The sequence below is a fragment of the Salmo salar genome, chromosome ssa15 (assembly GCF_905237065.1).
Source record: "Salmo salar chromosome ssa15, Ssal_v3.1, whole genome shotgun sequence".
In the NCBI taxonomy this organism is placed as follows: domain Eukaryota; kingdom Metazoa; phylum Chordata; class Actinopteri; order Salmoniformes; family Salmonidae; genus Salmo; species Salmo salar.
In genome coordinates this window covers 24,197,427-24,221,675 of record NC_059456.1, presented here as the reverse complement: position 1 = coordinate 24,221,675, position 24,249 = coordinate 24,197,427, and the positions used below count along the sequence as shown (strand labels likewise).

The 24,249-nt window shown below is 46.2% G+C and overlaps 1 protein-coding gene across 5 annotated transcripts in view; it reads left to right on the top strand.

The window, feature by feature from the left end:
* The window catches only part of LOC106571102 (ryanodine receptor 3), a 229,681-nt gene that overhangs the window by 122,582 nt on the left and 82,850 nt on the right, over positions 1 to 24,249 (top strand). For all 5 annotated transcript variants that reach the window (XM_045695568.1, XM_045695569.1, XM_045695565.1 and 2 more), the window contains 15 exons: positions 27 to 204; positions 1,041 to 1,265; positions 1,843 to 2,043; positions 9,724 to 9,826; positions 10,307 to 10,441; positions 13,943 to 14,089; positions 14,259 to 14,385; positions 15,160 to 15,274; positions 18,141 to 18,273; positions 20,768 to 20,871; positions 21,312 to 21,447; positions 21,596 to 21,779; positions 22,031 to 22,136; positions 22,483 to 22,603; positions 23,766 to 23,935. In XM_045695568.1, coding sequence (XP_045551524.1) covers positions 27 to 204; positions 1,041 to 1,265; positions 1,843 to 2,043; positions 9,724 to 9,826; positions 10,307 to 10,441; positions 13,943 to 14,089; positions 14,259 to 14,385; positions 15,160 to 15,274; positions 18,141 to 18,273; positions 20,768 to 20,871; positions 21,312 to 21,447; positions 21,596 to 21,779; positions 22,031 to 22,136; positions 22,483 to 22,603; positions 23,766 to 23,935 — 2,185 coding nt within the window. The remainder of the gene's footprint in view (positions 1 to 26; positions 205 to 1,040; positions 1,266 to 1,842; positions 2,044 to 9,723; positions 9,827 to 10,306; positions 10,442 to 13,942; positions 14,090 to 14,258; positions 14,386 to 15,159; positions 15,275 to 18,140; positions 18,274 to 20,767; positions 20,872 to 21,311; positions 21,448 to 21,595; positions 21,780 to 22,030; positions 22,137 to 22,482; positions 22,604 to 23,765; positions 23,936 to 24,249) is intronic.

The following is a 24,249-nucleotide window of genomic DNA, read 5'->3' as shown; positions in this document are numbered from 1 at the left end:
CATTATTATTATAATGATTCTTCCAGCCCCCAGATCCCCCTGGGCATCCTGAAGGAGAAGGCCATCAGTATGCTTACTGAGGCGGTGCAGGGAGGAGGCAGTCACATCAGAGACCCAGTAGGGGGCAGTGTGGAGTACCAGTTTGTCCCCATCCTCAAGCTGATTGGGACACTGCTGATCATGGGGGTACTCACCAGCGAGGAGGTGAGGTTTAGTCCTGTCTGTGAAGATCAGTTGGTATGATGGGTGAGCGTGGCGCTAGCAAAGCCAGGGTTGTATTCATTAGGAACGAAACGAAAGCAAACGGACTGGAACAGTTCTGCTTCAGTATGCACTGTGCACTAATGAATACAACCCAGGGTTGTGGGTTTAATTCCTGCTGGGTTGACATGTACAAAAAATGTATGTACTGCATGTACTGTAAGTGGCTTTGGATAAATATAGTGTGTGCTAAATGGCATATACAGGTAACTACCAAAATAAAGGGAACACCAACATAAAGTGTCTTAATAGGGTGTTGGGCCACCACGAGCCAGAACAGCTTTAATGCACCTTGGAATAGATTCTACCAGTGTCTGGAACTCTATTGGAGTGATGCGACACCATTCTTCCACAAGAAATTCCATCATTGGGTGTTTTGTTGTTGGTGGTGGAAAACGCTGTCTAAGGCGCCGCTCCAGAATCTCCCATAAGTGTTCAATTGGGTTGAGATCTGGTGACTGAGACGGCCATGGCATATGGCTTACATCGTTTTCATGCTCATCAAACTCGTCATTGGCCACTCGTGCCCTGTTGATAGGGGCATTGTCATCCTATGGGGGCATATCTATGGCAGCCAAAATAATGGCCTGCCCAGCATTTTATACTTGACCCTAAGCATGATGGGATGTTAATTCCTTAATTAACTCAGGACCCACACCTGTGTGGAAGCACCTACTTTCAATATACTTTGTATCCCTCATTTACTCAAGTGCTTCCATTATTTTGACAGTTACCTGTATTTGCATTAAATATGTGGCATGTTTTTTTTCATGTACTAGGTGAGGCTGATCCTGCTCCTCATCGATCCCAACGTGTTCGGGGAGCCAGAAGATGAGGAGGCGAAGGTGGAGGAGGTGGAGGCAGCAGCAGGAGGAGGAGAGAAGGAGGAAGTGAGCAGCAACGAGGTGAAGGCTGTGGAGGCTGGTGAGGAGGAGACCAAGGAGGTCAAAATGTCTGTGAAGGGACTGCTGGAGAAGACACTGCCTGAGTCTGTCAAACGACAGGTAGGAGAGAGAGCCCACCACCGCATACACACACACACACACACACACACACACACACACACACACACACACACACACACACACACACACACACACACACACACACACACACACACACACACACACACACACACACACACACACACTCAGAGTCTCACACACTGGCAGAGTTGTTGAAGCACCAGGTGTTCAGTCCCAGCTAAATGGACTGTTGATTGATGCCAACGAGTAAATTGGCTGGCTACTCAATCAAATTAAATATACCAGCAAAATCATTACCAGCAAAACCATCATCAGCAAAAACATCAAATGTTTGTGATCAGATTAAACAACTTGTTTAACACTAAAACATAATTGGTACATCACATGTAAAACAGGTATGTATGTACTAACTATAGATGGACTGTATATGCAATACTGACTGAAATATGCCTCTCTACTAGGTAGTACTAACTTAATCTCTGTTTGTTGGAATTAAAGAGCAATTCACAACTCAATTCAGAATTGAGCCCAACCCTGTTGTGAACTGTACTGCACTGTACTGTCCATGATCCAACATGATCTAACTCTCTACTAGATGTGTGAGCTGCTTCACTACTTCTGCGACTGTGAGCTGAAGCAACGTATCGAGGCCATCGTGTCCTTCTCAGACAGCTTCGTGTCCAAGCTGCAGTACAACCAGAAGTTCCGGTATAACCAGCTGATGCTGGCCCTCAACATGTCTGCTGCCGTCACCGCCAAGAAGACCAAGGAGTTCAGATCCCCTCCTCAGGAGCAGGTAGTGTTTTAGTCGTGGTTGTTTTTTTGGGGGGGCGCAGAAAACTTATCGACATTTAATAACAGTGGTGTTAAGAAGAAGCATTTGTTCTGTTTTGTTTTTCCGTCGTTCTCCATGTTTGGCAGACTAGTATCAGAATCAGAATTATCTAGTATCAGAATCAGAAAAAATTACTTACATCCAACAATCTTGATAAAAATGTGAAAAAAGCCTAAGGCTGCCATAAAATAAAGTAACCGGAAGTAAAACCTTCTTTTAAAGCATTTCTGTAATGAAAGAGCTACAATTAAAAGTTCAAACACATCAAGAACCCCCAAAATACCAAATGGCAGGTCCCCGTTTGACCAGTCTATGGACCCTTCTAAAGGCTTCAATCATGAGACAGACATATCCCACTGGGCACAGACGTCAATTCAACGTCTATTCCATGTTGGTCCAACATAATTTCATTGAAAGGATGTAGAAAGAACGTTGATTCAACGTTTTCAGAATAACAGATGTTGGACTAATCTGTCTCAAACAGACCACCCTCTTACAGTTAACTCTAACCCCAACCCAGCCTCTGATAGTTAACCCCAACCTAGCCTCTGATAGTTAACCACAACCCAGCCTCTGATAGTTAACCCTAACCCCAACCCAGCCTCTGATAGTTAACCACAACCCAGCCTCTGATAGTTAACCCTAACCCCAACCCAGCCTCTGATAGTTAACCCCAACCCAGCCTCTGATAGTTAACCCCAACCCAGTCTCTGATAGTTAACCCTAACCCCAACCCAGTCTCTGATAGTTAACCCCAACCCAGCCTCTGATAGTTAACCCTAACCCCAACCCAGCCTCTGATAGTTAACCCCAACTAGCCTTTGATAGTTAACCCCAACCCAGCCTCTGATAGTTAACCCCAACCCAGTCTCTGATAGTTAACCCCAACCAAGTCTCTGATAGTTAACCCCAACCCAGCCTCTGATAGTTAACCCTAACCCCAACCCAGCGTCTGATAGTTAACCCTAACCCAGCCTCTGTTAGTTAACCCCAACCAAGCCTCTGATAGTTAACCCTAACCCAGCCTCTGATAGTTAACCCTAACCCCAACCCAGCCTCTGATAGTTAACCCTAACCCCAACCCAGCCTCTGATAGTTAACCCTAACCCAGCCTCTGATAGTTAACCCTAACCCAGCCTCTGATAGTTAACCCCAACCAAGCCTCTGATAGTTAACCCTAACCCAGCCTCTGATAGTTAATCCTAACCCCAACCAAGCCTCTGATAGTTAACCCTAACCCAGACTCTGATGGTTAACCCTAACCCAGCCTCTGATAGTTAACCCTAACCCCAACCTCTGTTACTTAACCCTAACCCCAACCCTAACCCAGCCTCTGATAGTTAACCCTAACCCAGACTCTGATAGTTAACCCCAACCCAGCCTCTGATAGTTAACCCCAACCAAGCCTCTGATAGTTAACCCTAACCCCAACCCAGCCTCTGTTACTTAACCCTAACCATTTACATTACATTTAAGTCATTTAGCAGACGCTCTTATCCAGAGCGACTTACAAATTGGTGCATTCACCTTATAATATCCAGTGGAACAACCACTTTACAATAGTGCATCTAAATCTTTTAAGGGGGGGTTAGAAGGATTACTTTATCCTATCCCAGGTATTCCTTAAAGAGGTGGGGTTTCAGCCTCTGATAGTTAACCCTAACCCAACCTCTGATAGTTAACCCTAACCCAGCCTCTGATAGTTAACCCCAACCCAGCCTCTGATAGTTAACCCTAACCCAGCCTCTGATAGTTAACCCTAACCCAGCCTCTGATAATTAACCCTAACCCCGACACAGCCTCTGATAGTTAACCCCAACCCAGCCTCTGATAGTTAACCCTAACCCACTCTCTGATAGTTAACCCCAACCCAGCCTCTGATAGTTAACCCCAACCCAGCCTCTGATAGTTAACCCCAACCCAGCCTCTGATAGTTAACCCTAACCCCAAACCCAGCCTCAGATAGTTAACCCTAACCCAACCCAGCCTCTGATAGTTAACCCTAACCCAGCCTCTGATAGTTAACCCCAACCCAGCCTCTGATAGTTAACCCTAACCCAGCCTCTGATAGTTAACCCCAACCCAGCCTCTGATAGTTAACCCTAACCCAGCCTCTGATAGTTAACCCTAACCCCAACCCAGCCTCTGATAGTTAACCCCAACCCAGCCTCTGATAGTTAACCCCAACCAAGGCTCTGATAGTTAACCCTAACCCAGCCTCTGATAGTTAACCCCAACCCAGCCTCTGATAGTTAACCCTAACCCCAACCCAGCCTCTGATAGTTAACCCTAACCCAGCCTCTGATGCTTAACCCTAACCCAGCCTCAGATGGTTAACCCTAACCCAGCCTCTGATGGTTAACCCTAACCCAGACTCTGATAGTTAACCCCAACCCAGCCTCTGATAATTAACCCTAACCCAGCCTCTGATAGTTAACCCCAACCCAGCGTCTTATAGTTAACCCCAACCCAGCCTCTGATAGTTAACCCCAACCCAGCCTCTGATAGTTAACCCCAACCCAGCCTCTGATAATTAACCCTAACCCCAACCCAGGCTCTGATAATTAACCCTAACCCAGCCTCTGATAGTTAACCCTAACCCAGCCTCTGATAGTTAACCCTAACCCAGCCTCTGATAGTTAACCCTAACCCAGCCTCTGATAGTTAACCCCAACCCAGCCTCTTATAGTTAACTCCAACCCAGCCTCTGATAGTTAACCCCAACCCAGCCTCTGATAGTTAAGCCCAACCCAGCCTCTGATAGTTAAGCCCAACCCAGCCTCTGATAGTTAACCCTAACCCAGCCTCTGATAGTTGTCCCTGGTGGCAGCTATTCTGATTTTAGGTTCCTTCAGCTTGGGTGTTGAGTCTTACTGTAAATGCTCTGACGGCGCATCAGATCTAGGATCAGATTACCTTTACCCTAATCCTATTCTTAACCATTGCAGAAATATCTAACTGTCCCTGTGTCAGTGGTTTTGACTAACTTGTGAATACTGCTCAGCAGTTAAAGGTGGTGGCAATTAGAAGTTGCAAATGGAATGCACTAGCACATCTGAGGGTTGCTTTAGCTAGCAGGTGGAACATGTTCAAATGGCTTTCAAAAGTAAGAAGCACACCGCACTTTCAAAGTATCCCTTTTATACTTTTACTTGTGTAGAACAACGGGTGATGCACAGAGGTAGTCAGACTCACAGATACTTAGAACCAGTGTTTTTGATCTATTAAATGTAACTGTCTCTCTGTCCTCGCTGTGCCTGAGAGCTGAGTAGAGGAACATAACTCAGCAGAGAGAGAGAGAAAGAGAGATCGAGAACACCTCACACACACCAACACGCTCATGAGCACACACTACACACACACCATACACACACCACCCACACACACACCATACACACACCACACACACACACAAACACACACACCACACACCAATCAACGCACACCAACAAGCTCTCAGAGTCTCACTTCAGAATCCGAATTCATTATGAATGGTTAAGGTAAGGGTTAAGGTTTGAGATAGGGTTCTGAATGGTTAAGGTAAGGGTTAAGGTTTGAGACAGGGTTCTGAATGGTTAAGGTAAGGGTTAAGGTTTGAGATAGGGTTCTGAATGGTTAAGGTAAGGGTTAAGGTTTGTGATAGGGTTATGAATAGTTAAGGTAAGGGTTAAGGTTTGAGATAGGGTTCTGAATGGTTAAGATAAGGGTTAAGGTTTGAGATAGGGTTATGAATAGTTAAGGTAAGGGTTAAGGTTTGAGGTAGGGTAATGAATGGTTAAGGTTAGGGTTAAGGTTTGAGGTTGGGTAAAGAATGGTTAAGGTTAGGGTTAAGGTTTGAGGTAGGGTTTTTAAACAAGTGCCTAGCACTGGGGTTGAACGTGCAACCCTTGAAGCTGGGGCTCGCTGACACTGGGTTTTCCTACATGTCTGACACAGACAATACTCACATCACCACTCACATCACTACTCACATCACTAATAACATCACCACTCACATCACTACTCACATCACTACTCACATCACCACTCACATCACCACTCACATCACTACTCACATCACTACTCACATCACTACTCACATCACCACTCACATCGCTACTCACATCACTAATCACATCACTACTCACATCACTACTCACATCACCACTCACATCACTAATCACATCACCACACATCACTACTCACATCACCACTCACATCACTACTCACATCACTACTCACATCACTAATCACATCACATCACCACTCACATCACCACTCACATCACCACTCACATCACCACTCACATCACTACTCACATCACTAATCACATCACTACTCACATCACTACTCACATCACTACTCACATCACATCAGTACTCACATCACCACTCACATCACCACTCACATCACCACTCACATCACTAATCACATCACTACTCACATCACTACTCACATCACCAATCACATCGCTACTCACATCACTAATCACATCACTACTCACATCACTACTCACATCACTACTCACATCACTAATCACATCACTACTCACATCACATCACTAATCACATCACTACTCACATCACTACTCACATCACTACTCACATCACATCACTACTCACATCACTAATCACATCACTACTCACATCACATCACTACTCACATCACATCACTACTCACATCACATCACTACTCACATCACTAATCACATCACCACTCACATCGCTACTCACATCACTAATCACATCACTAATCACATCACTAATCACGTCACTACTCACATCACACCACTACTCACATCACTAATAACATCACTAATCACATCACATCACTAATCACATCACTAATCACATCACTACTCACATCACTACTCACATCACATCACTACTCACACCACTACTCACATCACATCACTACTCACATCACTACTCACACCACTACTCACATCACATCACCACTCACATCACCACTCACATCACTAATCACATCACTACTCACATCACCACTCACATCACTACTCACATCACATCACTACTCACGTCACATTACATTACTGCTCACATCACATCACTACTCACATCACATCACTAATCACATCACTACTCACATTACTACTCACATCACATCACTAATCACATCACTAATCACATCACTAATCACATCACTACTCACTAATCACATCACTAATCACATCACTACTCACATCACTAATCACATCACTAATCACATCACTACTCACTAATCACATTACTAATCACATCACTACTCACATCACTAATCACATCACTACTCACATCACTGATCACATCACTAATCACATCACTAATCACATCACTGATCACATCACTAATCACATCACTACTCACATTACTACTCACATCACTAATCACGTCACTACTCACATTACTACTCACATCACTAATCACATCACTAATCACATCACATCACTACTCACATCACTACTCACATTACTACTCACATCACATCACTAATCACATCACTACTCACATCACTACGCACATCACATCACTACTCACATCACTAATCACATCACATCACTACTCACATCACATCACTACTCACATCACATCACTAATCACATCACTAATCACATCACTACTCACATCACATCCCTACTCACATCACTAATCACATCACATCACTAATCACATCACTACTCACATCATATCACTACTCACATCACATCACATTACATTACTGCTCACATCACATCACTACTCACATCACATCACTAATCACGTCACTACTCACATTACTACTCACATTACTAATCACATCACTAATTACATCACTAATCACGTCACTACTCACATCACATCACTACTCACATTACTACTCACATCACTAATCACATCACTAATCACATCACTAATCACATCACTACTCACTAATCACATCACTAATCACATCACTACTCACATCACTACTCACATCACATCACTACTCGCATCACTAATCACATCACTATTCACATCACATCACTACTCACATCACATTACTAATCACATTACTACTCACATCACTAATCACATCACTAATCACATCACTAATCACATCACTAATCACATCACTACTCACATCACTAATCACATCACTACTCACATCACTGATCACATCACTAATCACATCACTAATCATATCACTAATCACATCACTTATCACATCACTTCTCACATTACTACTCACATCACTAATCACATCACTACTCACATCACTACTCACATCACATCACTACTCGCATCACTAATCACATCACTACTCACATCACATCACTACTCACATCACTAATCACATCACTACTCACATCACTAATCACATCACTACTCACATCACTAATAACATCGCTAATCACATCACTAATCACATCACTACTCACATCACATCACTACTCACATCACATTACTAATCACATTACTACTCACATCACTAATCACATCACTACTCACATCACTAATAACATCACTAATCACATCACTACTCACATCACATAACTACTCACATCACCAATCACATCACTACTCACATCTCATCACATCACTAATCACATCACTACTCACATCACATCACTACTCAAATCAATAATCACATCACTACTCACATCACTAATAACATCGCTAATCACATCACTACTCACATCACTACTCACATCACATCACTACTCACATCCCCAATCACATCACTACTCACATCTCATCACATCACTAATCACATCACTACTCACATCACATCACTACTCTCATCACATTACTAATCACATTACTACTCACATCACTAATCACATCACTACTCACATCACTACTCACATCACTAATAACATCACTAATCACATCACTACTCACATCACATCACTACTCACATCACCAATCACATCACTACTCACATCTCATCACATCACTAATCACATCACTACTCAAATCACTAATCACATCACTAATCACATCACAACTCACATCACTACTCACATCACTACTCACATCACATCACCACTCACATCACTAATCACATCACAACTCACATCACAACTCACATCACTAATCACATCACTAATCACCTCACATCACTAATCACATCACAACTCACATCACTAATCACATCACTAATCGCCTCACATCACTAATCACATCACTCATCACATCACTATTCACATCACTAATCACAAAGACCTCTATTTCTCACGATATTTTATTAAGAAGCAGCAGTGCCAAAAATAAAATCAAAACATTGTCCCACATCCGGCAGGACAGGGGTCAATTGAATTTATAGTGAATGTCTTTTATAGCTAGCATGTGCCTCTCCACGTATAGCTAGCTGCCCATCTGTGTAGCAGGCGTTTGGTCCAAAGGCCATATTACCGTAGGGTGCTTCCTGGTAAATTGCTTTCCTCACCGTAGGATGGGAATATATCCCCTTGTAGTATGCTCTGTAAATGATGTCCGCAAGCTAGAGGTGGGAAAACCATCCATACCGTTCTCCTCTTCATGGATCAAACAGATGTGATGTCATAGAGAATCTCCTGGCCAGTCCGACTCACAGTAATGATGCTGTGCTGTAGGGAATATATCTTTCTTTCTCTCTCTCTCTCTCTCTCTCTCTCTCTCCTTTTTCTCTCTATCATTAACACACCTCCCTCCCTCCATATAGATCAACATCCTGTTAAACTTTGCTGCTGGGGAGGACTGTCCCTGTCCTGAAGAGATTCAGGAAGACCTCTACAGCTTCCATGATGAACTGAGACTGCACTGTGGTACGATGTCCACGCAGACACACACACTGACAGTTAAAAGACAAATCCTAACTTGAAATGCAGGAGCGTACAGTAACTCACAGATCTTCCATTGATGTTAAATCAATACATCATTTCAGTTATTAAATCAAAAGTTCATCCCAAATGTACAATGTTTCCTACATGACATGATGCCTCTTGACAGGTTGCCTCCCACTGGGCACACACTGGTTCAACTCAATGTTGTTTCCAGGTCATTTCAATTAAATTACGTGGAACCAACGTGGAATACATGTTGAATTGATGTCAGTGCCCAGTGGGATGTGTATTGATCAATAGCTTCACAGTTCAATATTGATTATATATGTTAAATGTAATTATAAACTCTTAAGTCTACCAAAGAGTACAACCTCTATGTCACAATGTGATGGAGACACCAGAGTTAAAAAATGATCCTCCCAGTCCTGCCCTTCTTATTTCTCCCCGTCTCGGTCCCTGCAGGCATCCCCGTGGAGGAGGAGGAGGAGGAGGAAGACACGTCTATAAAGGGTCGTCTGCTAGCCATGCTCTATAAGATCAAGGGGCCGCCCAAGAAACTAGAGGAGGAACCTACAGAGCAGGAACAAGCTGCTCCCAGTAAGCTACTAACAGGGTTGACGTTAATGCCGTTTTCAGTTCAGTCAATTCAGGCTGCTCTCAGGAAGAGACTGTCTGAGAATAGGCATGTTTCCCGCTTGTCATTGCCCTTCAGAAGTGTTCATTAAAGGGTAGGAAAAGAAGGAACATCTCTATCTATCTCTCTGTCTGAAGATGATACATTAAAATTCATTTACGTGATATACGTCCATCAGACAGACAGACATTAAAACACCCTTTTCACTTTTACCTGATCGTCTGGCAGGACAGAGTTGAATTGTAATGGTGGGCGCTAAAGGTTCACACTGCAATACTGAAGAGTTACCTACGTATAGTCATGATGAGATCCCTGTCGGTTTTAAGTATTAAACCTCATATTAACCTCACTGATGGAAGCCGATATTATTATTCTGTAACACATCAAATCAAACTTCATTAGTCACATGCGCCGAATACAACAGGTGTAGACCATAACGTGAAATGCTGAATACAACATGTGTAGACCTTAACGTGAAATGCTGAATACAACAGGTGTAGACCATACCGTGAAATGCTGAATACAACATGTGTAGACCTTAACGTGAAATGCTGAATACAACAGGTGTAGACCATACCGTGAAATGCTGAATACAACAGGTGTAGACCATACCGTGAAATGCTGAATACAACATGTGTAGACCTTAACTTGAAATGCTGAATACAACATGTGTAGACCTTAACGTGAAATACTTTCTTACAAGCCCTTAACCAACAGTGCAGTTCAAGAGACATGTGTAACTTGTATGGTTCCTCCACAACACTACAAAGGTCTACAACAAAACCCCAGTCTGTTCTCTGCAGCTCACTTAACACAACTCCACAGCACCATTCCAGAGGTTTACACCAGAGGAAACTTCCTCTCTCTGTTATTTAGCTGAACGCAAAACCCTCGTTAGAAGTCAGGCAGCAAAGTGTTTTTGGACAGCCTCACTTCTGAACCAGGTGGAGACAGATTGTACTCTGTGTGTGTGTGTGTGTGTGTGTGTGTGTGTGTGTGTGTGTGTGTGTGTGTGTGTGTGTGTGTGTGTGTGTGTGTGTGTGTGTGTGTGAGCTCTTTGACCCCCGGGGTAGGGTTCTGGCTGTCAACCAGCTTTCATTTACTATGTCATACCCTCTAAAACAACACATTTCACTGGACCTATCCGGTGTATGTGACAGAATATATATATATATATATATACCATTTACATTTCTGTAAAACTAAAAGTAGATATATATATCTACTTTTAGTTTTACAGAAATGTAAATGGTACCTAGCTGCACCTACTGATGGTTTACTTGGAAGAGATTGTTCAGTTTCTCTCCCCAGTAAACCACTTTATGAGTATCAGAGGTTTGAAGGACAATCAGAAGTTAGATGTTGTTCACCATACGTAATATAACGTTCCAATATCTGTTGAGGGAGACTTCTAATGGGGACTTAACATTGTTGTCTAGTCCAGTATCATTGACTTAATTAGATAAACGTTTAGGGGAAGTTGTATAGAGTTTATTGAGAAAAAGAGGGGAAAGGGAAAGTTTCACATGAGGATGAAGGGGGATTTCAGGGTGTTTAGGAAGTCTATATTAGGAGAGAGGAAGGTAGGAGAGGGGATTGGAGAGGTGGGGAGAGGAGAGGGGTTTTGGGATTGAAGAGGTGGGGAGAGGAGAGGTGGGGAAGAGGAGAGGTGGGGAGAGGAGAGGGGTGAGGAGATGGGAGAGGTGAGGAGAGGTAGGGAGAGGTGGGGAGAGGAGAGGTGGGGAAGAGGAGAGGTGGGGAGAGGAGAGGGGTGAGGAGATGGGTGAAGTGGGGAGATGAGAGGTAGGGGGAGGTGGGGAGAGGAGAGGTGGGGAGAGGGGTGAGGAGATGGGAGAAGTGGGGAGAGGAGAGGTAGGGAAGGTGGGGAGAGGAGAGGTAGGGGGAGGTGGGGAGAGGAGAGGTAGGGGAAGGTAGGGGGAGGTGGGGAGAGGAGAGGTAGGGGAAGGTGGGGAGAGGAGAGGTAGGGGGAGATGGGGAGAGGAGAGGTAGGGGGAGGTGGGGGAGGAGAGGTGGGGAGAGGAGAGGTAGGGGGAGGTGGGGGGAGGAGAGGTGGGGAGAGGAGAGGTAGGGGAAGGTGGGGAGAGGAGAGGTAGGGGAAGGTGGGGAGAGGAGAGGTAGGGGGAGATGGGGAGAGGAGAGGTAGGGGGAGGTGGGGGAGGAGAGGAGAGGTAGGGGGAGGTGGGGGAGGAGAGGTGGGGAGAGGAGAGGTAGGGGGAGTTGGGGGAGGAGAGGTGGGGAGAGGAGAGGTAGGGGGAGATGGGGAGAGGAGAGGTAGGGGGAGGTGGGGGAGGAGAGGTGGGGAGAGGAGAGGTAGGGAGATGAGATGAGAATAAAGGAAAGTGGAATAGGGGAAAGAGCAGCAGAGTGTGTGTGTGTTATAGAGTGTATGTGTTTGTATGTGTGTATGCATGTGTGCATGTGTGCATGCATGTGTGTGTGTTCATGTGTGTGTGTGTTTATGTGTGCGTGTGTGGGTGTGTATGTGTGTGCGTGTGAGTGTGTGGGTGTGTGTTTATGTGTGCATGTGCGTGCGTGGGTGTGTATGTGTGTATCTAGCCAAGCTGAAAGAACTCATCTTCCAGACCACTAGCTGGGCTCAGGAGTAAACTGGATATATTTGCTGTGTTACTAATACAAGATATTACTAATATACAGGGCCATAACTCATTGCAATCAATTCTACACATTTTGCCATGGGTTGGAGAGAAAAATGTGCAGTTTTACAACTAATTTCCTGCAGTTCCACACGTTGCCATGACTTGTGCCTTGTTAATAGGATATCTGAGTGAGAGTGACTAACATAATCAATGTGGGCCCCCTGTAGGCCATGATTACTACAAGTTTAGATAAATCACATCAAATGTTATTTGTCACATGCGCCGAATACAGCAGGTGTAGACTTTACAGTGAAATGCTTACTTACAAGCCCTTAACCAACAATGCTTTAACAAGTTTTAAGAAAAAAGTGTAACAATTATAAGTAAAAAATAAAAAGTAAAAAGTAAAAGTAACAAATAATTAAACAGCAGCAGTAAAATAAAAATAGTGAGGCTATATACAGGGGGTACCGGTACAGAGTCAATGTGTTGGGGGGCCCGGTTAGTTGAGGTAATTGAGGTAATATGTACATATAGGTAGAGTTAAAGTTAAAGATAGCCTGGTTAGCCTAGCCAGCTAACTTATCAATCTAAAAAAAATGTGCTGACTTGTGCTAATTGAGTGACTGTCAGTAAGTGACATAAAACAAGAGGAAAACTGCAGCTGCACCTTGTCTATTCTACTATTCTAACTCTCAACAGTAAGTTGAGACCCTGACCGAATTCACCCCCCACTAAAAAAAACTGCTTTTTGAAACAAGTACAGAGATCCTCGGCGTCCTCATTTGTAGCTACGGGCTTGCTAATATACCAACACACTGGAATCTGTCTCTCTCTCCTCTCTAGCCAACCTGAAGGAGTTGATCAGCCAGACCATGGCTAGCTGGGCTCAGGAGTGCAGCATCCAGGACCCAGAGCTGGTTCGTGTGATGTTCAGCCTGCTGAGACGTCAGTACGACGGCATCGGAGCTTTGCTCAGGGCCATGAGGAAGAGTATGTACTGTCCTTGACTCCCAGACCCAGTCTGATGTGTGGAGCGAATTGTCCAGTCTTAGCTCCCTGGGTTGTGATTTTAGTATCGTGTCATTCCTTCAATTGCAATTAAATATGGGCATAGTCATACAGATTGAAAATCTAACTTTTGGTCCATTACTTGTACCAGGTTACACCATCTCTGCTGCATCAGTACAGGACTGTGTCAACCTCCTGGCCTCTCTGGGCCAGATCAGATCACTGCTGTCTGTACGCATGGGGAAAGAAGAAGAGAAACTGATGATCGACGGACTGGGGTGAGGGGGAGAGGGAAAGTGGGTGTGGCTGTGTTTTCTCTGTACGCATTAGGGAAAGAAGAAGAGAAACTGATGATCGACGGACTGGGGTGAGGGGGAGAGGGAAAGTGTGTGTGGCTGTGATATTAGCACAGAGTTTCTAAGCCCAGAGGCTTCTGGGAACTCTTGTGAAACAGACCAATCAGACGAGGCCGTAGTTTGGGGTTTGACAAGTGAAACATTCTTCGTTAGTGGTTAATTTTCTAGAAAGGTAAAGACACAACCTTGATTTGAGCCGATGTCTGAAGTAGTTGAACATGTTATTACTCCAACCTCGCGCAACTGACAGACCTTTTAATTTGAGTCAAAAACAACTTTATATCGAAGGAGTGCCTTTGATTTTCACGGCTCTGCCCATGTGCAGTTTGGCGACCGTTAGACCCAATGACGTGTTTCTACACATGAGGTTAGCTAGCCAACGTCTCCATGACACCACCTACAAGTATGATCTGGGATTTCTATTGGAGAAGCAGTTTCTGCCTATCTTCATACTGCACTGTCTTTGATATTTACTTGTATGTTATCCATACACAAACAAGGTTGTTGTTTTAATCTTCTTTAATTCCAGGGTCCCTCTCGCCAAAAAGCTTTCTAACCTCAAGGGTCTTTTCCGAGTTAAATAAAGGTTAAATAGAATTCATCAAACATCTGCTAGCTGAGATAATGAACTACAGTATGTTTGGCTCCACATACAATGACCTTTCGATCTCTAACCTTTGACCCCTCTGTGTTTAGTGACATCATGAACAACAAGGTGTTCTACCAGCACCCCAACCTGATGAGGGTTCTGGGGATGCATGAGACTGTCATGGAGGTGATGGTTAACGTGCTGGGAGGAGACAAGTCACAGGTACTGGACTTTTTCAAAAATAAAGATAGAAGTTTCACACTGTTCTCTCCTTGCGTTGACTATTTCATAAGTTACCACTGATGTTTCGGCACACAGTTCTTCATCGGTTTTAAAATCTTAATGACCCCTTGCTTTACAGGTACCTTGGTTAGAATAAGCATCTGTTAGGAAAATATATATATTTTTTTATTTAGGTTGTGTAGTTAGACTGCTATATGTTTGGGTAGGATCCAAGTAGATCCAAGCTGTAAGGACTATCTGTAATGTAAAGCAGGTGCCAGGAAAGTTAATCTGTTACAAGGGATCCTACCAGGGATCCTCCCAACAAGGGATTCTACCAGGGATCCTCCCAACAAGGGATCCTATCAGGGATCCTCCCCAACAAGGGATCCTACCAGGGATCCTCCCAACAAGGGATCCTATCAGGGATCCTCCCCAACAAGGGATCCTACCAGGGATCCTCCCAACAAGGGATCCTACCAGGGATCCTCCCAACATGGGATCCTACCAGGGATCCTCCCAACAAGGGATCCTACCAGGGGTCCTACTGTACCAACAAGGGATCCTACCAGGGGTCCTACTGTACCAACAAGGGATCCTACCAGGGATCCTCCCAACAAGGGATTCTACCAGGGATCCTCCCAACAAGGGATCCTATCAGGGATCCTCCCCAACAAGGGATCCTACCAGGGATCCTCCCAACAAGGGATCCTATCAGGGATCCTCCCCAACAAGGGATCCTACCAGGGATCCTCCCAACAAGGGATCCTACCAGGGATCCTCCCAACATGGGATCCTACCAGGGATCCTCCCAACAAGGGATCCTACCAGGGGTCCTACTGTACCAACAAGGGATCCTACCAGGGGTCCTACTGTACCAACAAGGGATCCTACCAGTGATCCTCCCAACAAGGGATCCTACCAGGGGTCCTACTGTACCAACAAGGGATCCTACCAGGGGTCCTACTGTACCAACAAGGGATCCAACCAGGGATCCTCCCCAACATGGGATCCTACCAGGGATCCTCCCAACAAGGGATCCTACCAGGGGTCCTACTGTACCAACAAGGGATTCTACCAGGGGTCCTACTGTACCAACAAGGGATCCTACCAGGGATCCTCCCCAACAAGGGATCCTACCAGGGATCGTACCCAACAAGGGATCCTACCAGTGGTCCTACTATACAAACAAGGGATCCTACCAGGGATCCTCCGAACAAGGGATCCTACCAGGGATCCTCCCAACAAGGGATCCTACCAGGGATCGTACCCAACAAGGGATCCTACCAGGGGTCCTACTGTACCAACAAGGGATCCTACCAGGGCTCCTACTGTACCAACAAGGGATCCTACCAGGGGTCCTACTGTACCAACAAGGGATCCTACCAGGGGTCCTACTATACAAACAAGGGATCCTACCAGGGATCCTCCCCAACAAGGGATCCTACCAGGGGTCCTACTGTACCAACAAGGGATCCTGCCAGGGGTCCTACTATACAAACAAGGGATCCTACCAGGGATCCTCCCAACAAGGGATCCTACCAGGGATCCTCCCAACAAGGGATCCTACCAGGGATCCTACCCAACAAGGGATCCTACCAGGGGTCCTACTGTACCAACAAGGGATCCTACCAGGGGTCCTACTATACAAACAAGGGATCCTACCAGGGGTCCTACTGTACCAACAAGGGATCCTACCAGGGGTCCTACTATACAAACAAGGGATCCTACCAGGGATCCTCCCCAACAAGGGATCCTACCAGGGGTCCTACTGTACCAACAAGGGATCCTGCCAGGGGTCCTACTATACAAACAAGGGATCCTACCAGGGATCCTACTGTACCAACAAGGGATCCTACCAGGGATCGTACCCAACAAGGGATTCTACCAGGGATCCTCCCAACAAGGGATCCTACCAGGGGTCCTACTGTACCAACAAGGGATCCTACCAGGGATCGTACCCAACAAGGGATTCTACCAGGGATCGTACCCAACAAGGGATTCTACCAGGGGTCCTACTGTACCAACAAGGGATCCTACCAGGGATCCTTCCTATTAGGGATCCTACCTGGGATCCTACCCATAAGGGATCCTACCAGGGATACTGCCAGGGATCCTTCCCATTAAGGATCCTACCTGGGATCCTACCCATAAGGGATCCTACCAGAGATCCTACCCATAAGGGATCCTACCAACAACTAACCACTCAGTACCCAGAGAGGGAATTGGAGGGTCAGGGGTTGTAAGGGCTAGGGAGGCTAGGGAGAGGAGGAGGTAAGAGTAGGGAGACGTGGGGGGGGGGTAGAGGAGTGGGAGAGATGTAGGGCAGGAGAGGGTTGGGGGGTACAGGTCAGGTAGAGCGACGTCAGGGGTAGAGGAGTATGCCAGTCCTCATGCCAGTCCTTTTTGAGGGGTGCTGGAAGACTGGGGTATGATTGAAACATATCTGCTTGGCAATCTCATTAGTCAGTAACAGTAACGTTGATTGCACGGCTGTGTGTGTGTGTGTGTGTGTGTGTGTGTGTGTGTGTGTGTGTGTGTGTGTGTGTGTGTGTGTGTGTGTGTGTGTGTGTGTGTGTGTGTGTGTGTGTGTGTGTGTGTGTGTCTATGTCAGATTTACAGTTCTTACTGACAGACTGACTTGTTGCCAGTGATCCTTTTAGCAGCTGTTTTTAACTCTATTGATTCAGTAACATGACACGAGCTCCATACCCACTTAGGCCATAGTTCTCACTTGAGATCTCTCAATCTCAAACTAACACGATGTCCAATATATTTGATGTATGTGATATTTTTATGTGATGGAAGGTGATATATTGTATGTAATATATTTAAATGTAACAAATATTTTCCATTCCTCCTACAGGAGATAGCGTTTCCCAAAATGGTTGCCAGTTGCTGTCGGTTCCTATGTTACTTCTGTCGTATCAGCCGACAGAACCAGAAGGCCATGTTCGACCATCTGAGTTATCTACTGGAGAACAGCTCCGTCGGACTAGGTGGGTAGAGAGGGAGGGGGGATAGAAGGGGGAGGGGGCAGTAACAGGGCTCTGCCACTGTTCTGCTGCTGCTGCTGAGGGAGAGAGCGAGAGGGAGAGAGGGAGAGAGGGAGAGAGAGAGAGAGAGAGAGAGAGAGAGAGAGAGAGAGGGAGAGAGAGAGAGAACATAAAGGAACAGTGTGGGTCTAGCCTGGGTTCGTAACAATTTGTACACTGTTCCCTCTTTGTGGGACAACACACTGCATAGGCTTTGTCTCCACTGTGGAGACAGAAAGAGGGGAGGAATGGCACTGGGAGAATGACAATCAGATAGAGACAGAGAGGGAGAGAGACAGCAGTGGTAACAATATGAGGTAACAATGACCTCGGCTTTCCCTCTCCCCGGCTTAAAGAAGGTGAAGGCAGAGGAGGGAGAGGTGGGAGGAAACAGAGAGGAGAGGAAATGAGAAAGCTGAAAGAGAGAGGGAGAGGGCAGTTTGGCTTTTGAATCTGGGTGTGTAACAGAGACAGCATGCTGCAGCTGGGTTTGGGACTGGGGATGCAGAGGAGAGGTTTAGGACTGGTGATGCAGAGGAGAGGTATAGGACTTGGGATGCAGAGGAGAGGTACAGGACTGGGGATGCAGAGGAGAGGAGAGGTATAGGACTTGGGATGCAGAGGAGAGGAGAGGTATAGGACTTGGGATGCAGAGGAGAGGAGAGGTATAGGACTGGGGATGCAGAGGAGAGGAGAGGTATAGGACTTGGGATGCAGAGGAGAGGAGAGGTATAGGACTTGGGATGCAGAGGAGAGGAGAGGTATAGGACTTGGGATGCAGAGGAGAGGAGAGGTACAGGACTGGGGATGCAGAGGAGAGGAGAGTTATAGGGCTGGGGATGCAGAGGAGAGGTATAGGACTTGGGATGCAGAGGAGAGGTATAGGACTAGGACTGGGGATGCAGAGGAGAGGTATAGGACTGGGGATGCAGAGGAGAGGTATAGGACTGGGGATGCAGAGGAAAGGTATAGGACTGGGGATGGAGAGGAGAGGAGAGGTACAGGGCTGGGGATGGAGAGGAGAGGTATAGGACTGGGGATGCAGAGGAGAGGTATAGGACTGGGGATGCAGAGGAGAGGTATAGGACTTGGGATGCAGAGGAGAGGTATAGGACTAGGACTGGGGATGCAGAGGAGAGGTATAGGACTGGGGATGCAGAGGAGAGGTATAAGACTGGGGATGCAGAGGAGAGGTATAGGACTTGGGATGCAGAGGAGAGGTATAGGACTGGGGATGCAGAGGAGAGGTACAGGGCTGGGGATGCAGAGGAGAGGAGAGGTACAGGGCTGGGGATGCAGAGGAGAGGTACAGGGCTTGGACTGGGGATGCAGAGGAGAGGAGAGGTACAGGGCTGGGACTGGGGATGCAGAGGAGAGGAGAGGTACAGGGCTGGGGATGGAGAGGAGAGGTACAGGACTGAGGATGGGACTGGGACTCATTTTGACTCTTGAGCACCACTCAAAACTACTGGCTGAAATTGAACAAAATTAAACAAAAATCTTTTATGGGCACACATATTAAAATCATCTCCGTAATATACTGTTTGGGCTTTGAACCAGATAGTTGTAACTTATGCTACTTCCCTTTGAGAGCAACAATCAGAAATAGTTTGAAATAGATTTTGAAGAGCTAATATTATATGCTGACATGCTGTACATTTCGTGGAAATGTGACTCATCTTATTTATCCGTTAACTACACCCTGGCCCGTTAACTACACCCTGGCCCCGTTAACTACACCCTGGCCCCGTTAACTACACCCTGACCCCGTTAACTACACCCTGACCCCGTTAACTACACCCTGACCCCGTTAACTACACCCTGGCCCTGTTAACTACACCCTGGCCCGTTAACTACACCCTGGCCCCGTTAACTACACCCTGGCCCCGTTAACTACACCCTGGCCCCGTTAACTACACCCTGGCCCGTTAACTACACCCTGGCCCCATTAACTACACCCTGGCCCCGTTAACTACACCCTGGCCCCGTTAACAACACCCTGCCAACTACACCCTGGCCCCGTTAACTACACCCTGGCCCCATTAACTACACCCTGGCCCCTACAGACAGACTCCCCAGCACTAATGGGGAGTGACCAAATCAATGGCTGGCTGGCTGGGAGGTTGGAAGTTGGAAGTGAATCAGGATTGATTTAATGGAGTGTAAATGGTAAATACAGGTGGAACTGTTCATTGTTAAGGGCTTTTGGGTATTGGGAGATGTGGAAACACTGCCTCCTGCTGTTAGTAAGGGAGAGTTTGCATACAGAAGTAATTATGACCATAATACCACAATTACAGCTTAAACACGCAAGGTCCTCAGGGTGGTCTGATGTCCGCAGACACGAGGAAATATCTTCTCTACCCATGATTACAAGATGCATGGTTTTAGTTGTGTCAGTGACTCGTGAGGACCACTGAACTATTTGGGCCGTTGTATTAATGTGTGTCTCCCCCAGCATCCCCAGCTATGAGGGGTTCTACTCCCCTGGACGTAGCAGCGTCTTCAGTGATGGACAACAACAGCCTGGCCCTCGCTCTGGAGGAGCCTGACCTTGAGAAGGTTAGACGCACACACATCGCCTGTCACTGCATGCCACATCAAATAATACCCATCCCTCAGCTTCACCTGCCCTAAACCCAGCTATCCCTCCACTGCATGCCACATCAAATAATACCCATCCCTCAGCTTCACCTGCCCTAAACCCAGCTATCCCTCCCTGCGTGCCACATCAAATAATACCCATCCCTCAGCTTCACCTGCCCTAAACCCAGCTATCCCTCCCTGCGTGCCACATCAAATAATACCCATCCCTCAGCTTCACCTGCCCTAAACCCAGCTATCCCTCCCTGCATGCCACATCACATTTGTTCAACTTGAACAGGCAGGCTGGAGTGTGGGTTCTCAGACTGTCACTGCCAGTCCCTCTGGCATGACTAACTCTTGAGTGATGAGTGCCTTCAAACTTTCAGCATGGACTCACTCAGGTGTGTGTTCTATAGGTGGTGACCTACTTGGCAGGTTGTGGGCTGCAGAGCTGTGCCATGCTGCTGGCTAAAGGATACCCTGACATTGGCTGGAACCCCATAGAAGGAGAGAGATACCTGTCCTTCCTCCGCTTCGCTGTCTTCAGCAATGGTACGTCAGAGACAGAGAGACATAGAGAGGAATTTTTTATCTCTAGCTATGCTCTGAGCATGAAGTGTATAAGGAATTGGCCATTTTACATATATCATCAACTTATTACCTCCCTCCCTCCCCTCCCTCCCTCCCTCCCTCCCTCCAGGTGAGAGTGTGGAGGAGAACTCTAACACGGTGGTGAAGCTGCTGATCAGGCGTCCGGAGTGTTTTGGTCCCGCTCTGAGGGGAGAGGGGGGCAACGGCCTGCTGGCAGCCATGTTGGAAGCCATTAAGATATCAGAGGACCCTGCTCTGGACCTTCCCTCTACAGCTGAAGGAGAACCTACTGGGTAAAGACTCCCAGTCAACAAGATACAATGTCTTTACCACAAGACCTCTATTCATTCTACTGAACATAATATATAGCCTTAGGGATTCACTAGCTAATGTTGTAGGGCTTTTGTTTTGCTGAACTTAAAGTCACATTAGGACGGACATTTAATTGAACACCTACGCTGGCATCAAGGTGTTGCCAGGGGTGTTTTGTTTTTGGACCGTGACCAGTGAGCTAGGAGACCTTGACATCCCTCTCTGCTTCCAGGTCTGGTGAGGAGGAAGAGGAAGAAGTGGTCCATACCGGGAACGCCATCATGTCCTTCTACTCGGCGCTTATTGACCTGCTGGGACGCTGCGCTCCTGAGATGCATGTTGAGTGACATCATTATTGTTGAACCTTTAGTCATCCCTGGTAGTCTCAGTGAGACACCTGGGTCAACAGAAATAAAAGAAAACAATAGCTTTTCATCCCACTGTCCAAACTAAAGTGTTGTCTAGAGTTGATCTGACCAACGATGTGTGAGGGCCTGTGCTTCTGGTGACCCTGAGGAAGTTTCTGGTTTATTCACAGCGGCAGATGTTAGATCAGTGTCTCGTCTCTCTCCTGTCTGTTTGGTATGCTGCCCTTACCCCACAACATTTATCATTAACAAATTATCTCTCCCTCCCTCCCTCCCTCCCTCCCTCCCTCCCTCCCTCCCTCCCTCCCTCTTTCAGCTGATCAACAAGGGTAAAGGCGAGGCCTTGCGTATCCGGGCCATCCTGCGCTCCCTGGTTCCTACTACAGATCTGGTCGGCATCATCAGTATACCACTCAAGATGCCCATCGTCAATAAAGGTAGGACCCAATAACACATTTTAACACATATTACTCAGTAGAATGTATAGGTTCTATCAGAACGTTCATATCCTAACGTCCAATTTTGGTTGATATTTGAATGAGTTGCCCATAAACATTATTACTTCGGTTAAGTATGGTGAAGAAACATGGAAACAACGTTGACACATTTTTCCGAAGCGAGACCCTGCTATGACTGTTTTAATGGTAAACACGTTACACAGCAGTAGAAGGTTCATCTTCTGTTGTCAGAGCGTTCATATCCTGTTCCACTCACAGTCACATCCTCAACGACATCTATATCTATCAGCCTTATGAGGCGATTTTGCACAATCCAGGTGTGGAAAGCTCTTAGAGACTTACCCAGGAAGACTCACAGCTGTAATCGCTGCCAAAGGTGCTTCTACAAAGTATTGACTCAGGGATGTGAATACGTATGTAAATTAGATATTGCTGTATTTCATTTTCAATACATTTAAAAAATAATGTCTGAAAACATGTTTTCACTTTGCCATTATAGAGTGTGTAGATGGATGAAAAAATAATCCATTTTGAATTCAGGCTGTAACAAAAAAATGTAGAATAAATCAAGGGGTATAAATACTTTCTGAAGGCTATATGTTCTTTTCAGTTTGAGAAGGAGAGCGCAAAGATGAGAAGGAGGACCTGAGGTCAACTTTGATAGCTTGCTACAACTAGAATTTATTTTATTAAACACACAATATGTTTCTTGCCCATAATGCAGGCTTATTTATCATCGTTATTGACCTCACAATAAGCCAGATTCGAGTAACTTACATTGCGGTGCTGAAACTTGAAGCAGCAGCCACGGCACAATCAATCGGTAATGGACAGATCATGGTGCTGAAAGTAGGCAAATTCGGGGTAGGCATAATTCACTTCAACCATCTTCATTTTAATTAGACTTTACTAACAACAATACCTCCTCCTCCTTCTCCTCCTGTACCTCCTCTGCCTGCTTTTCCTCCTCCTCCTCCTCTACTTCCTCTTCCTCCTCCTCCTCAACCTCCTCCTCTACCTCCTCTTCCTCCTCCTCCTCAACCTCCTCATCCTCATCCTACTCTTCTACCTCCTTCTCTACCTCCTCCTCCTCTACCTCTTCCTCCTTCTCTACCTTCTCCTCCTCCTCCTCCACCCCCAGATGGTAGTGTGACGGAGCCAGACATGTCGGCTAGTTTCTGTCCGGACCACAAGGCCCCAATGGTGTTGTTCCTGGATCGTGTGTACGGCGTGGAGGACCAGAGCTTCCTGCTACACCTGTTGGAGGTGGGCTTCCTGCCTGACCTCCGTGCCTCCGCTTCCCTGGACACGGTGAGTAGAAGAGACCAATCAATCAATCAGTCAGTCAGTGAACCAGTCATTCAGTCAGTGAACCAGTCAGTCAGTCAGTGAACAAGTCATTCTGTCAGTGAACCAGTCAGTCAGTCAACCAGTCAGTCAATCAGTGAACCAGTCAGTCACTGTCAGTCAGTCAGTGAACCAGTCAGTGAACCAGTCAGTCAGTGAACCAGTCAGTCAGTCAGTCAGTCAGTGAACCAGTCAGTCAGTCAGTCAGTCAGTCAGTTAGTGAACAGTCATTCATTCAGTGAACCAGTCAGTCAGTTCAGAGAACCAGTCAGTCAGTC